The 15,959-nt window shown below is 40.2% G+C and overlaps 1 protein-coding gene across 1 annotated transcript in view; it reads left to right on the top strand.

Annotated features, from left to right (window-relative positions):
* ptprk (protein tyrosine phosphatase receptor type K) overlaps positions 1-15,959 on the top strand; it is a 130,608-nt gene that overhangs the window by 113,336 nt on the left and 1,313 nt on the right. Inside the window, exons 22-35 of the mRNA XM_063001776.1 lie at positions 1,580-1,656; positions 1,891-1,908; positions 4,550-4,586; positions 5,377-5,474; positions 7,954-8,070; positions 8,867-9,021; positions 10,083-10,218; positions 10,327-10,476; positions 10,619-10,792; positions 11,852-11,869; positions 12,470-12,601; positions 13,861-13,986; positions 14,073-14,236; positions 14,350-14,485. Of these exons, the coding sequence (XP_062857846.1) occupies positions 1,580-1,656; positions 1,891-1,908; positions 4,550-4,586; positions 5,377-5,474; positions 7,954-8,070; positions 8,867-9,021; positions 10,083-10,218; positions 10,327-10,476; positions 10,619-10,792; positions 11,852-11,869; positions 12,470-12,601; positions 13,861-13,986; positions 14,073-14,236; positions 14,350-14,485 (1,538 nt within the window). The remainder of the gene's footprint in view (positions 1-1,579; positions 1,657-1,890; positions 1,909-4,549; positions 4,587-5,376; positions 5,475-7,953; positions 8,071-8,866; positions 9,022-10,082; positions 10,219-10,326; positions 10,477-10,618; positions 10,793-11,851; positions 11,870-12,469; positions 12,602-13,860; positions 13,987-14,072; positions 14,237-14,349; positions 14,486-15,959) is intronic.

Genomic DNA, 15,959 nt, shown 5'->3' with positions numbered 1-15,959 from the left:
ACCTTTTGCTGCGATTACAGCTGCAAGTCGCTTGGGGTATGTCTCTATCAGTTTTGCACATCGAGAGACAGAAATTTTTGCCCATTCTTCCTTGCAAAACAGTTCGAGCTCAGTGAGGTTGGATGGAGAGCGTTTGTGAACAGCAGTTTTCAGCTCTTTCCACAGATTCTCGATGGGATTCAGGTCTGGACTTTGACTTGGCCATTCTAACACCTGGATATGTTTATTTGTGAACCATTCCATTGTAGATTTTGCTTTATGTTTTGGATCATTGTCTTGTTGGAAGATAAATCTCCGTCCCAGTCTCAGGTCTTTTGCAGACTGCAACAGGTTTTCTTCCAGAATGGTCCTGTATTTGGCTCCATCCATCTTCCCATCAATTTTAACCATCTTCCCTGTCCCTGCTGAAGAAAAGCAGGCCCAAACCATGATGCTGCCACCACCATGTTTGACAGTGGGGATGGTGTGTTCAGGGTGATGAGCTGTGTTGCTTTTACGCCAAACATAACGTTTTGCATTGTGGCCAAAAAGTTCGATTTTGGTTTCATCTGACCAGATCACCTTCTTCCACATGTTTGGTGTGTCTCCCAGGTGACTTTTTATAGATATCTTTGAGAAATGGCTTTCTTCTTGCCACTCTTCCATAAAGGCCAGATTTGTGCAGTGTACGACTGATTGTGTCCTATGGACAGAGTCTCCCACCTCAGCTGTAGATCTCTGCAGTTCATTCAGAGTGATCATGGGCCTCTTGGCTGCATCTCTGATCAGTCTTCTCCTTGTTTGAGCTGAAAGTTTAGAGGGACGGCCGGGTCTTGGTAGATTTGCAGTGGTCTGATACTCCTTCCATTTCAATATGATCGCTTGCACAGTGCTCCTTGAGATGTTTAAAGCTTGGGAAATCTTTTTGTATCCAAATCCGGCTTTAAACTTCTCCACAACAGTATCTCGGACCTGCCTGGTGTGTTCCTTGGTCTTCATGATGCTCTCTGCGCTTTAAACAGAACTCTGAGACTGTCACAGAGCAGGTGCATTTATACGGAGACTTGATTACACACAGGTGGATTCTATTTATCACCATCAGTCATTTAGGTCAACATTGGATCATTCAGAGATCCTCACTGAACTTCTGGAGTGAGTTTGCTGCACTGAAAGTAAAGGGGCTGAATAATATTGCACGCCCCACTTTTTAGTTTTTTATTTCTAAAAAAAGTTTAAAATATCCAATAAATTTCGTTCTACTTCACGAGTGTGTCCCACTTGTTGTTGATTCTTCACAAAAAATTACAATTTCATATCGTTATGTTTGAAGCCTGAAATGTGGCAAAAGGTTGAAAAGTTCAAGGGGGCTGAATACTTTTGCAAGGCACTGTATATAAACTCATCTCAGCCTGTAATGAAACAGAAGTTTACTCTGATTGTCTGTGTGTGATCTGAATGCCAGGATTTCTTTAAAATTTCTTGTTGTTCTAACACTTATTATTATTTAATATAACTTTTGAGTATTTCATTTAACTGTAGTGGATAAATAAGGTTTTTATGGTTTAAATTCGAATAAATAATCACCATACTCTGTGTGCAGACGATCATTCTCGAGTGATCCTGCAGCCGGTGGAAGACGACCCCTCGTCCGATTACATCAACGCCAACTACATAGACGTAAGTGGCGCTGTGTGCCCTTCCTCCTCCTCCTCCTCCTCCTCCTCGTCCCTTGGCGAAGGTGTGAGAAACAGCTCTCCCTCTCTCGTATGTTAGCATGCCTTCCTTCTCCAGATTTCTACTCGATTCTTAGCGTTTTATTTCTTCTTGCCGTTGGTGGAGGTGCTGCTCGACACTCACTGACTCATCTGTTGTGCTCTCTCTCACTCTTACGCTCTTGATTTTGGGCTCTAGATTTGGCTGTACAGGGATGTAAGTAATTTTTATTTTCTGTAGGACTCACACATACATGACCACAGGGTTGGGCAGTAACCCAATACGGGCATGTGGATTAATATAAATTAACCAGTATTCAGAATACACATGCTTTAGTGGAATTATCGTGGAATTATTTGATTGTTTTGCTTGTTGCGTGTTGGAGACTATCAGGTTTTGTGAGGCCAGTTATAATCTTCCAGACTTAACATCTAAGTAAAAGTCCGTGTAAAAGCTGGTGATAAACAGCACTGAATATAAGCAGAGCTACGCCCACAGATCTCCTACAACCCACCCCTGATAAACAGCAGAATTTATGATCTGAATGTTTTTGCAAAATGATTGTTTTACAAATAGGCTTACTGTTTGATGTAGCTCTTTCAGAGGAGCTTCCACATGGGAGTAAGCAAACAACTTGGCTCATACATTACATTTACATTACATTACATTTACATGCTGTTGGATAATTCTTAGCCATAAGAATTTACATACATGGTTATGACAGGTGGACGTTGTTTATAAAGCACACTATTAATTTACTTGTGCTACATTTTGTAGAGCTACACCATTCATATGGATGTTCTAATTAGTTTAACTGCCATGGTTTCTCAGCCGCGTTTAATCCAGAATCTCTTACAAGTGTCTCCTGATGTCAAATCTTATTAGGAAAGAAGTCTGACCCTTTACCTTCAGATACCACTGAAATTAATGCTAGTCTATAAAGCGCTGGTACAGTAAAGAACAGAGCGCCATCTCCTGTTATCAGGGCAGATGGGTAAAAATTAATGGACAGCAATTCTACAGAACAGTTCATTTTACTAAAACGGTCTACACAGGGTTGCCAAAACGGCTTTTTTAACCATTGGGAAATGAATCATAACCCTCAGTTTGTACCTGGACGAACCCAGAGGAGCCAGTGGGTCTTACTGAGCCAGAGGCCAAATCCTATATCGTGTACATAGTAATTAAATTGATTAATGAACTTATTATTTTGATAATTAATCCTAGAGTCGAGTCTTTCATTTTATTATTATTATTTTTTTCACCACAACACATTTTTGTTGTTTGTCTTGTGCTCTGACCTCATGTCATGTGTATGAACGAAACAGGATTGGGGGGTTTGGGAGATTTTATGCCAAACAGGTGAGCCTTGACATAAAGTTCGGGGAACTTCTACATTAGATGAGGAAGGGCACAAGCACCTGTTAAAGGGGACGAGTGATGCCTTGTTAGATCCAAATATGTTTGTATATGGTTTATTAGTGCAGAGAGTCCATTAGGTAATTAGCAATTTATTGTTCATCCACTTGTTTTAGAGTACTGATACACTACTGATTCTAAACAGGGGGTGTGTGAGTGTGGCAAGTCCAAAAAGTCTGGGAATTCCTGCACCCTGTGTCCTGAAAATGTAAACTGGATTTATTTGGCTGTTTCTAAACGTGAATACATTAGTTATGTGTTGTAACAGAATATGCTATCACATGCTATTCAGCAGAGTATTTAATACTTAGCCATCAATACTTTTCAAAGTATTCTGCCCAACCCTGTGGAAATACTACAGCCGCGACCCCTCAGTGCTTCTCCATGCTGCATCTGCATGTTACTGCATGTCTCTCTATAGAGCAAACACCCAGCCTTCACCTTCACCTCATCATGCTTTGTGTCATCCTGATTTTCCATGATGCCATGATCATAGTGCACCCCAGTCTCCCTGCCATGCTTTACATAGTTTTTAATGTTTTTGTTTATTTGTTATTAATATTTTTGCAGATAGACAGATATATAGATAGATACTTTATTTATCCTGAAGGAAATGTTTATTTGTGGAGGTGTGACCTGTGACTAGTGATCATGACTCTGTCTTTTGTTTGCTGTATCTTTAAATGCGGCTACAAAATCAGACCCGTCAATCCAGGCAGCTTAAAAAAAACAGACCAAAACTGTTGTAGTGCTGTTTAATCTCCATAGGCAAACATTTAGAGATGTCACTCATTTAATGTCCTACAGTTCCTGCCCTCGTCACCTGCTGTGTCCTACAATGGACAAATCATTTCCATTTTCATCAACAAGTTTCATTTTCATCAACCGCTGTACCTGGTCAGGGTCGTGGCAGGTCCAGTTCCACCGGGAAACACAGGGCGCAAAGCAGGAATACACTAAACAGGGCACCGCCACAACCCTCTGCCCTCAGATATAGCTATTTATATCTGTGTAGACACCCGACCGGCAGATAGCACCACTGATATTTGAACCTGGATCAGAGACACAGCGTCTGCAGTAATGAAGGAAAGATACAGCTGGGTAATTGGATATGACTAGATTGGGAGAAAAAGGGAAAAATGCAGAAATAGAATTAAACAGAATTAAGAACAAGTGTGTATGTGTGTGTCGTTAAGTGGTAGTTAGTTGTATGTAGCAGTGAAACCTGTTTTGTTGTTTTTATTTCTGATTATTTTGAATAAAAGTGTTGTTTTGATGGAGCTTTATCATTCAGATGAACTGGATGTTTGAAGCTTTATTAATGAATCTGTGCTGCTGCTTCTTAACTCTTCAATCTGCTGCTTCTGTGGACTGTGGATTAGAACCTTTCTGAAACCTGCTTTCATTTTACTGTGTGTGTGTGTGTGTGTTTCTGCAGGGTTATCAGAGGCCGAGTCACTACATCGCAACCCAAGGTGTGTTCATGCTAACAACACAAACCAATATTTACACGTTTAAAGAGATATTATACAGAATTAATACAGCTGCAGTCAGAAGTTTATTGTGGGTTTTGTGGAAATGTGAAACTTAATGTTCGGGGTGTTTTCAGCTCTTTTGGTCTCATTCAGCCACTTTTGATGAGCATCAGTGAGCTAATACGACTCTGATCTTTGACCCCCTTTACTTGGGTTGATGTAGATTTTAAAATGATAATGATAATTCCAAAAGCTTAATATTAGTCTGATTAATTCATTCCCAAATCATTTTAGATAAATTGCAATTTTTTGTAATCTCAGCATAAACTGGCAGTTTAGGTTTTCTATTAGACTTTGGCTCAGAGACCACTGTTCCATGTACTTGCTTAGAAATGGCTGAAAGTGTCACTCCTGACTGAGCTCTGTACATACCTATCAGGTTTGTGGCAGCTCAGTGATCAAGGTACAAGATTAGTGGTCAGAAGATTGTTGGTTCAAGCCCCACCACCATCACAAGGTTGCTTCTGTTGGGTCCCTGAACAAGGCCCTTGATTCTCAGTTGCTTGCATTGCATTCAGTCACAATTTAGATGATAGTCTTGGGTATCTTAGTGGTACTTGAGTAGTGATCAGCTGTAGATCTCACCACTGCCAGGTTGCTACTGAACAAGGCCCTTGGTTGTATTCAAACCCACAATAAACTTCTGAAAAAACAATGTGTGGCTTGTTGAACTGGTCTGAAACCAGCATGATAATTACACAGCGTTACTTAGTGGTGATCTCCCCGTCAGGTCCGGTCCACGAGACGGTGTACGATTTCTGGAGGATGATCTGGCAGGAGCAGTCGGCGTGTATCGTCATGGTAACCAACCTGGTGGAGGTGGGACGGGTATGTTCTTCTACTGCCTGCTGTGGAATGATGGAGGCCGTGTTGTTGTTGTGGTTGTTTGTTTTGTTTTGTAAGTACTGTGAAGGCCTCCTGCTGCTACCACCCTTTGAAAAGTAAACCAGTAAGACCAGTAGAAATAGCTGGTTTAAGGAGAACAGCTGTTTGAACGTTTACATGAATTGACTTTTTGTATGCGACACTGTCTTGTTCTTCATGAGCTAACAGGATTACGAACCATGGCAGAAATTATGAAATCACCACATTTCACCCAGATGTTTAGCCAGCTGTTTTACTTTATAGTGAATAAACAAATCACAGATATGAGACAAAACATTTTTGTTTAACAGCTGAACTTTCTGGGTTGTCAAAAACGCACCTCAAACAAATTACATATTCTTTTTAATTTCATAAATAATTTTTAACAAGGGCACAGATCAAGCCGAGGAAAAAATATGAAAACACTTTGTGTTTAGTGTTTAGAAAATAAAGAATTACCTAGTATTTTGAATTTCTACAGCAAATACTGGCTGAAAATGCACATTAGTCTGCAGTTAAAAGCAATAGAAAGGACTATAAAACTCCTTCAGGAAGAAATTCCAACACAGAGTCTAGGAAAAGATGTTGAACGTTCCCGTTCTGTTTGGTTTGGTGCAAATTTAAACAAAATGTGAAGGTTACGAAAGGAAAACGTACTGTATATGGGTAGCCAGCTGAATGAAATGGAATTTGTATCTAGAAAAATCAAACCAAAAGAAGCACAAACATCTAAGCAGAAGAGAACAATGTTACAGATATTAAAGAGATGCAGTCATGGTGTGTAGGAAGGTGATGGGTGAGTGATGGTCACCGACGAATCCCAAAGCTTCCTCGTAGATGATGCAGGACATTTCGTCAGGTTCCATTCTAATAAAACACAATGACTGGCTAAAGAAAAAAAAATCACATTTTTCAACTCAATTATGATATGAAGCTGCATGCTGGGTAAAGGACCAGGGGAGAGGGTAATCAATACCTCAGCAGTCAGTGCACAGGGGTACATAAAAACTTTGGACACTTTTCTCATTCAGTCGATAGTAAGGAGGTTCAGTGTTCAGTGATTTGATCATTTTTCAGGATCCTGCATCTTGCCGTGGAGCAAAAAGTGTTCAAGCTTTTCTCAGGAGAGGCAAATCAACTCAGTGAGGGTCAGCACACGGTCTGGATCTCGATCCTACTGAAAATATATGGTGGAAATTTAAAATATCGGTCTATGACCAGGCTCAATCCTGCAAAACTCATATCCAGTTACCCAATCCTTTGAGAAACTTGAAACCAGCTTGATGTAGAAAAGTGTTTTAATTAGTGAAGAATTAACGAATGTAGGAAGTCATTAAAGTCTCAAGAGGAGCAACAACAAACTAATTCAGCTATTTTGTTTTTCTGATAAATGTAGTTTTGTTTTATATTGTTTATCCAATAAAACAAGATATTTTGTTGTTCTAACATAGACAAAATACATTATACACAATCTGGCCAAAAGTATGTAGACACACCTCCTAATGATTGAGTTCTGGTGACTTCAACTTAAATGTTTTGAATCTGGGTTTAAATTTATCTAGATAAAATCAAAATAGTCTAGTACAGATAACTTAGTTAGTCTGGAAGCTAAAGGCTGTGTTTAAAATCCCATACAAACACTTAAATAGAAAACAGGACATTAATCAGTTCACAGTGACACACAGGGTGTCCAATAGCGCACATCGTATTTACTCTATAATGAATGAAGCTGTATTTAATAAAGCAGTTAGCATTAGAATGAAAGTATAAACTTCTCAAAGGGTTAGCGCATGCATGTAAGTACGCTATATGCTAATGTGCTTAAATGCTAATGACAGCGTGACTGAACGTGATTGATATCTTAACAGTTATGGTGAAGCACACTCACGCTGGCATTAGTCGTTGATAGCTACAGAATTAGCATGTGGTATGAACGTCCATTAAGTTGTAGGCATGTGTTTGTATTTCACCTGTACGTGCTTTGTCAGTTTGCATGACCTGATTTAAGATGTGTCCCAATAAATATAGGATGTTTAACACCCACCCAAATAAAATCCATCATTTTCTTATATCGAGTACGAGTTACGTTACTAATGTTAACTTACATTCATTACTAATTATTATTTTTTAATATGTATGTTTTTACAGTTGTAAAGTAATGCAACCTGCCAACCAATCAGAAACGAGTATTTTCTTTAATTAAATGGCAAAAATACTTTTCAGACAAGCAAATTTGCTGTACACAATATTTTGCATTTTAATAGTTGATATTTAAAATACACCTGTTCCATTTTCTTTTATTTTATAAATATTTTGATGACAATGTGAACAGTGTTGATTTTGAAGCAGAGAATTTATATGGGTTCATGTGGACTGATGTCATTGTATAAAGTGACTGAAATGTTTTTGGTTCTGGGTTTGATCCTTGTGTTGTCGGGTTCAGGTGAAGTGTTATAAGTACTGGCCGGACGACGCGGAGGTGTACGGAGATTTTAAGGTGACGTTTGTGGAGGTGGAGCCACTGGCCGAGTACGTAGTGCGCACCTTCACTCTCGAACGGGTGAGTTCAGTCTGAGAGTAGTTTCTTTCACCTGTACTGCTGTAGTAGCATTTTAGCTTCTTTATACACAGTTAGATTATAAATTAATGGATCACAGGTTCATATTTATATTGTTTTAATTTAACTAATGTTATTATTATGTAACATAAATTTCTCCTTAATTTACTTCACTGTTTCGTGTACAGCTGTCAAAATACTGAGTGTTTAAAAGGGTTTAAAAAGTATTACATTTTAATTATTTTAAACACCTATTATAAAATACACAAATAAGCACTTAAACATGCTGAATTATTTTTTTCTATTAATTAAATTCCTTTTTTATTTTTCTAATTTTATTTACTTACTATGTATTTAACTATATTAATATATTTAATAATACATATATATAAAATAACTTTCATTAACTAACTACATTTTTAATATGTATAAATAGTTCTGTTATTAAAATATGATTATTTCTGCTGCATTTGACAGCTGCAATTACTTTTAAAAATAAACATTTTAAAAAAATATGAATGTTTATAAATGTTTATGTAGTTTTTGTAGAGTTTGTTTTGCTTTATTTGGATTGTATTTTATTGCAACAAAATAATTTTATTTTGGGGCAGTAAATATCTAAATACAATAAGTTTTATTATTAGTAAAAAATTTATAATTATTTCTAAATCTTTGCATTGTTTTATATAAACAGAATCTATGCAAATCTTTATTAAGTTATGTATAAATTAGTGTATGAGTTGATTATACAGTTTATTATACACTTATTTTAAATGGCTTAAACACTTTCTGGTTACAGAGAGGCTTTAATGAAGTTCGGGAGGTGAAGCAGTTCCACTTCACCGGTTGGCCGGATCATGGAGTTCCGTATCATGCTACTGGACTGCTGTCCTTCATCCGCCGAGTCAAAATGTCCAACCCACCCACCGCAGGACCGATTGTAGTACACTGCAGGTACCAGCACAGTTCAGTCCACCAATTCTATACACAGAAGACAGTGAAGACAGCTTTTACATACTGAAAACTTCCAGGAGCAACAACAGCTCAACCACACACAGCAAGCCAGCATATCTGTTCATCTGTAGCTTTATGAATCAGGTTACAGCATTCAGCGTTAAGTGTACTTCTACAGAACTGTGTAATAACATAAGTGGGGATGTTCAAAGAGGTTCAAAGATGTTTCCAGTATTGTGGTAACAGTTTAAGGAAGGCTCTTGTATTCAGCATATACCCCTGCACACAAAGAAATGGTTTGGTATACATTTCAGTGTAGAAGAACTTGACTGGCCTGAACAGAGCCCTGATTTTTAACCCACATGACTCTTTAGAGATGAATTGGAACACTGACTGTCAGCCAGGCCTTATTGCCCGATATGAGTCCCTCATATATTCCCTCTCTTAAAGACACGCTCTTGTATCTTTAAAGTAAATCAAAATGCTTTAGAAAGTAGTGGAAGCTAGTATAACATGTAATGTTCAGGATGTGGTATTACTCTTCTTTATATGAGGGTTTATCATTTGGGAACTTTCTGTCACAATGCATTGTGGGATATTATAAGTGTGCCAGATATTTTGCACCGTTGCTTCAGATATGACTAAAAATGCAAGCTCTGGACTTTGTATTGTGTGTGTGTGTGTGTGTGTGTGTACGTGTGTGTGTGTGTGTTAGCACACAGGTGGGTCTGCTCCTGCAGCAGAACAGCAACAAAACCACATCCTGTGTCTTTCACACATACAGTCATGGGGAAAAGAAAGTGCACCCTCTGACAATTCTGTTTAATGTATCAGGGCATAAATAAGAACTTTGTGCTCCTCACAACTTCTGTAAACAAACAAAGAACCTCAGATGTCGACAGAAACACAACAGATTTTAATATGTAATCATTTTTATTCCCCAAAAGTAAACAGACATTTAGAAACCAGGTCAGAAAAAAACAAGTGCACCCTATATTGTGTATTATTGTCCACTAGTCCATTAGTGTCTGTTTTAATATGAATGTTTTTCTGCTCCTCAGTGCCGGGGCGGGTCGTACAGGATGTTACATCGTGATCGACATAATGTTGGACATGGCGGAGCGTGAAGGTGTGGTGGATATTTACAACTGTGTCAAAGCGCTCCGATCACGCCGCATCAACATGGTGCAGACTGAGGTAAAACACACATTATATATAATTTAAGGTATTCATTTTCATGCACAAACATTTATGTACCTGTAATAATCAAATCAATGTATAAATATTCATTTTTAATATCATCAGGAACAGTACATCTTTATCCATGATGCCATATTGGAGGCGTGTCTGTGTGGGGATACAGCCATCCCTGTCTGTGAATTTAAAGCAGCGTATTACGACATGATCCGAATCGACTCACAGAGTAACTCCTCACACCTTAAAGACGAGTTCCAGGTACAAATTTACCCTCAAATCTTATTCTCTCAATATTATTTAAACGCAACCAACCTGTTGTGATTAAACCCACTACAGCATTGCTCTATACAAGTGCACCACTCCATTTAAGGTAACGTCTTAATGTGTGTGTGTATATCAGACTTTGAACTCGGTGACCCCCCAGCCTCAACCAGAGGACTGCAGCATCGCCCTTCTGCCTCGAAATCACGAGAAAAATCGATTCATGTCCAACCTGCCACCAGACCGCTGTTTACCCTTCCTCATCACCATCGATGGAGAGAGCAGCAACTATATCAATGCTGCACTCATGGACGTAAGTTCCATCCCTTCACACTCTCCCAAAATCATCACCAAAAACCATCACCATATTCTTCTTCTCTTTTTCTAACCCTGCTCATACTACAGTAACTTCACAGCCATTAAATCACGTCCTACAGACACAAAGAACAGATAGATGGGTCGAACCGTTAAATCAATTGCTGTAAGATAAATGTGTGGAATAAATTGTTCTTGGGTGAACGTGGGATGAATGATGGACAGTGGTAGCCTAGTGGGTAGAGCTTTAAGCTATTAATTGAAAGGTTCAGAGTTTGAATCCCAGCTCTGTCATCCAACCACCGTTGGACCCTTGAGCCAGGCCCTTAATCCTCTCGGCCCCAGGGGCGCCAAACAATGCGCTCTGACCCCAGGTTTCAAACAAGTTGGGATATGCGGAAAAATAATTTTGTTGTACTGTACACCTGTATATGTATATATGATTATATATATAAAGGCATTGTATTATATTGTATTAAGAATTGTAGGGTGAAGTCAGACAGCACTTTTGTTTGAAAAAAAGGTAAAATAAACTATATAACTATATTATTCGCTCTACTGCTATAGAACCAGTGGATGAGCTGAACTACTGTATAAGTGGAATAAACTGCTGTATATATAAATTAACCTCTGTAGGATGAACATTTGAGATAAACTGTTGTAAAAACAATACGTAGATTAACCGTTCTTAGCTCTATAAGCTGAATAAACTGCTATAATATAAATAATAAATAAGTGATTAATTTGCTGTAAGCTGAACATGATACATAAACTGTTGTAGGCTAAATATGTATGAAGTTTATGTCTCTGTTATTCCTTCATCTCATTTTCATGCTCTTTCTATTTTCTATGACATCCCTGATATTCTTCCTCCACCGTACCCTCACCCTCTTAGATACAGAAAGCTCGAGACAAATCCAGGCCGTTCCGTCCTTTTCTGATTAATGTATTTATTTACATCATTTGGCTTTTCATCTAAAACATAAATCATAAAATTTTACACAATAAATTCTAAACATATAAACTCTGAAATGATTTTTCTGTATTGCTAACGCAGACGTCAGGAGTGTACCAGGTAATTCTGATCTTTGTCTCTTAATGCCTCCCAGACTGGATTTGTTTCATGGCTTCGGTGCCTCATCACCACACTTCACAGTCCATCAGCATGCAGACACACAAACCCAGAGGGGGCTCACACATGCTCATTTATGTTTTGGTCAATGTCACGTCTCCATAGTGGATGCATGCTCGTCCCAATCCATCCATCAGCTCTGTTATTGTGTTATGTGAAGCTGAGGATGACAGTCTTGACATTTTAATGATTTCTGGAACCATAGCAGTTTAAAATACTACCATCACCACAATTACCAGACCTCTTGACCTTGGAGAGTGACGCTTGTGTTGCAGCAGCTTCTAAATCATTGTGGACCATTTTTGGTAGCTTTTGGATTTCATCTGACCATCCAGTTTGGGTTTTTCCCGGCTTTTACCCAAATTTGCAGTTAAACCAGCCCCGTTTATCTGGGCATAGAAAAGTCACCAGCTGTAAAAAGCCTGCAGAGACAAAGAACAACTGTATAAATGATTAAAATCACAAGACTGTTCAGGTCTTTGTCATTTTTACCTTAACTGTACATGTATCATATTTGTGTGTGTGTGTGTGTGTGTTACACAGAGCTACAGGCAGCCTGCAGCGTTTATCGTGACCCAGCACCCCCTACCCAATACAGTGAAGGATTTCTGGAGGTTGGTGTACGATTACGGCTGCACCTCCATTGTCATGCTGAACGAGATCGACCTCGCCCAGGTGAGATTCTCACACACTCACTTCCACTTTGTCTGCCCACAGTGTCTCAAGAGGTAATGTTGGTATCTACAACACAGCTCCGTCGTCCCAGGTTCAATCCAGAGCTCTTTATACACCGACCAGGCATAACATTAGGAGCACTGACCGGTGAAGTGAATAACACTGATTATCTCATCACGGCACCTGTTAGTGGGGGGGATATATTAGGCAGCTATTGAACATTTTATCCTCAAAGTTGATGTTAGAAGCAGGAAAAATGGACAAGCGTGAGGATTTGACCAAGTTTGACAATGGCCAGATTGTGATGGCTAGACGACTGGGTCAGAGCATCTCCAAAACTGCAGCTCCTGAGGGGTGTTCCCGGTCTGCAGTGGTCAGTATCTATTAAAGTGATTTAAGGAAGGAACAGTGGTAAACCGGCGTCAGGGTCATGGGCGGCCAAGGCTGGCCCGTTTGGTTCGATCCAATAGACAAGCTACTGTATCTCAAACTGCTGAAGAAGTTAATGCTGGTTCTGATAGAAAGGTGTCAGAATACACAGTGTGCAGCAGTTTGTTGTGTATGGGACCAACACAACATTAGGAAGGTGGTCATAATGTTATGCCTGATCAGTGATGCACAGTCTAATTACACTTGCTTACCACCAAAGGGGCCTGGGTTCAAATCTCAGCAGTGCTCGGGTGTTTAACAGACACAGTTGGCCATGTCTCAGGAAGAACACACCAAATGGGGTGTGGCCTTGAGTATGGCGTGTGTCAGTTACGACCCTCCTCGGTCAGTAGTGAAAATCTGCAGCAGTATCAGATAATTGGATACGACTAGATTAAGAGGAAAATTATTTAAAAAAACAGTTATAATAGCTTCAAGGCGGCGGAATCCATATCAATACCAACGGTTTTGGAATGAGGTGTCTGTATGCTTTTGACCATATAGTGTCTGGACAAAAGTATTGGGACACCAGACCGTGAGCTTATTGGATTCTTAATACAAAACCAACATAATCCACTCTGTTGGGAAGCCTTTCTACAAGACTTTAGAGTGTGTCTGTGGGAATTTGTGCCCATTTCGTCATATCGTATATGTCTTCAGTGTGATACCATACCTGGCCAATTAATTTGGGCTCCAAGTCGGAGAGCAAGTCTCCTCGGGTGCAGGGAGTTCTGATCCAGATGTTCTGAGGGGAGAGGGGTGAGATAACAGGGGATTGATTGTATTGTATTAATAAAATGTGTGATAAGTCTTGCTTGTTGTGGCTGCAGGGTTGTCCTCAGTACTGGCCTGAAGAGGGGATGCTCAGGTACGGTCCGGTACAGGTCGAGCGAGTCTCCTGCTCCATGGACTGTGACGTCATCAGCCGCATCTTTAGGATATGCAACCTCACCAGAGTCAGTCATCAACCAATTCATTACTTACATTAATTCTTAATTAGCTCACTGTTCCACTGTTGACTTGTTTTATTGTGCACATTCAGCCACAGGAGGGCTACCTGATGGTACAGCATTTCCAGTACCTTGGGTGGGCGGGGCTTAGAGAGGTACCAGCCTCAAAGCGCTCGTTCCTGAAGCTGATCCTGCAGGTGGATAAATGGCAGGAGGAATGTGAGGAGGGCGAAGGACGCACCATCGTACATTGCCTGTACGTACACACAAACATTTGATAGAAAGCACAAATGAGTTTTATTTTATAAATTTTATTAATCCAGCACATTATATCCTAAACTGTGTTTTAACTCTGTTACCCCCCTGTAGGAATGGAGGAGGGCGCAGTGGTGTATTTTCGGCCATCAGTATTGTGTGTGAGATGATTAAAAGGCAGAACGTGGTCGATGTGTTTCACGCCGTCAAGAGTCTGAGGAACAGCAAACCCAACATGGTGGATACACCGGTAATATTTTTACGATGGTTAACACCAGATCTGTGTGTCCTGCATGTACAGTGTATCACAAAAGTGAGTACACCCCTCACATTTCTGCAGATATTTAAGTATATTTTTTCATGAGACAACACTGACAAAATGACACTTTGACACAATGAAAAGTAGTCTGTGTGCAGCTTATATAACAGTGTAAATTTATTCTTCCCTCAAAATAACTCAATATACAGCCATTAATGTCTAAACCACCAGCAACAAAAGTGAGTACACCCCTAAGTGAAAGTTCCTGAAGTGTCAATATTTTGTGTGGCCACCATTATTTCCCAGAACTGCCTTAACTCTCCTGGGCATGGAGTTTACCAGAGCTTCACAGGTTGCCACTGGAATGCTTTTCCACTCCTCCATGACGACATCACGGAGCTGGCGGATATTCGAGACTTTGCGCTCCTCCACCTTCCGCTTGAGGATGCCCCAAAGATGTTCTATTGGGTTTAGGTCTGGAGACATGCTTGGCCAGTCCATCACCTTTACCCTCAGCCTCTTCAATAAAGCAGTGGTCGTCTTAGAGGTGTGTTTGGGGTCATTATCATGCTGGAACACTGCCCTGCGACCCAGTTTCCGGAGGGAGGGGATCATGCTCTGCTTAGTATTTCACAGTACATATTGGAGTTCATGTGTCCCTCAATGAAATGTAACTCCCCAACACCTGCCGCACTCATGCAGCCCCAGACCATGGCATTCCCACCACCATGCTTGACTGTAGGCATGACACACTTATCTTTGTACTCCTCACCTGATTGCCGTCACACATGCTTGAGACCATCTGAACCAAACAAATTAATCTTGGTCTCATCAGACCATAGGACATGGTTCCAGTAATCCATGTCCTTTGTTGACATGTCTTCAGCAAACTGTTTGCGGGCTTTCTTGTGTAGAGACTTCAGAAGAGGCTTCCTTCTGGGGTGACAGCCATGCAGACCAATTTGATGTAGTGTGCAGCGTATGGTCTGAGCACTGACAGGCTGACCCCCCACCTTTTCAATCTCTGCAGCAATGCTGACAGCACTCCTGCGCCTATCTTTCAAAGACAGCAGTTGGATGTGACGCTGAGCACGTGCACTCAGCTTCTTTGGACGACCAACGCGAGGTCTGTTCTGAGTGGACCCTGCTCTTTTAAAACGCTGGATGATCTTGGCCACTGTGCTGCAGCTCAGTTTCAGGGTGTTGGCAATCTTCTTGTAGCCTTGGCCATCTTCATGTAGCGCAACAATTCGTCTTTTAAGATCCTCAGAGAGTTCTTTGCCATGAGGTGCCATGTTGGAACTTTCAGTGACCAGTATGAGAGAATGTGAGAGCTGTACTACTAAATTGAACACACCTGCTCCCTATGCACACCTGAGACCTAGTAACACTAACAAATCACATGACATTTTGGAGGGAAAATGACAAGCAGTGCTCAATTTGGACATTTAGGGGTGTAGTCTCT

Source organism: Trichomycterus rosablanca, chromosome 9 (assembly GCF_030014385.1).
Source record: "Trichomycterus rosablanca isolate fTriRos1 chromosome 9, fTriRos1.hap1, whole genome shotgun sequence".
In the NCBI taxonomy this organism is placed as follows: Eukaryota; Metazoa; Chordata; class Actinopteri; order Siluriformes; family Trichomycteridae; genus Trichomycterus; species Trichomycterus rosablanca.
Note: the sequence above shows the minus strand (reverse complement) of the source record. Positions and strands in the feature narration are given on the sequence as shown.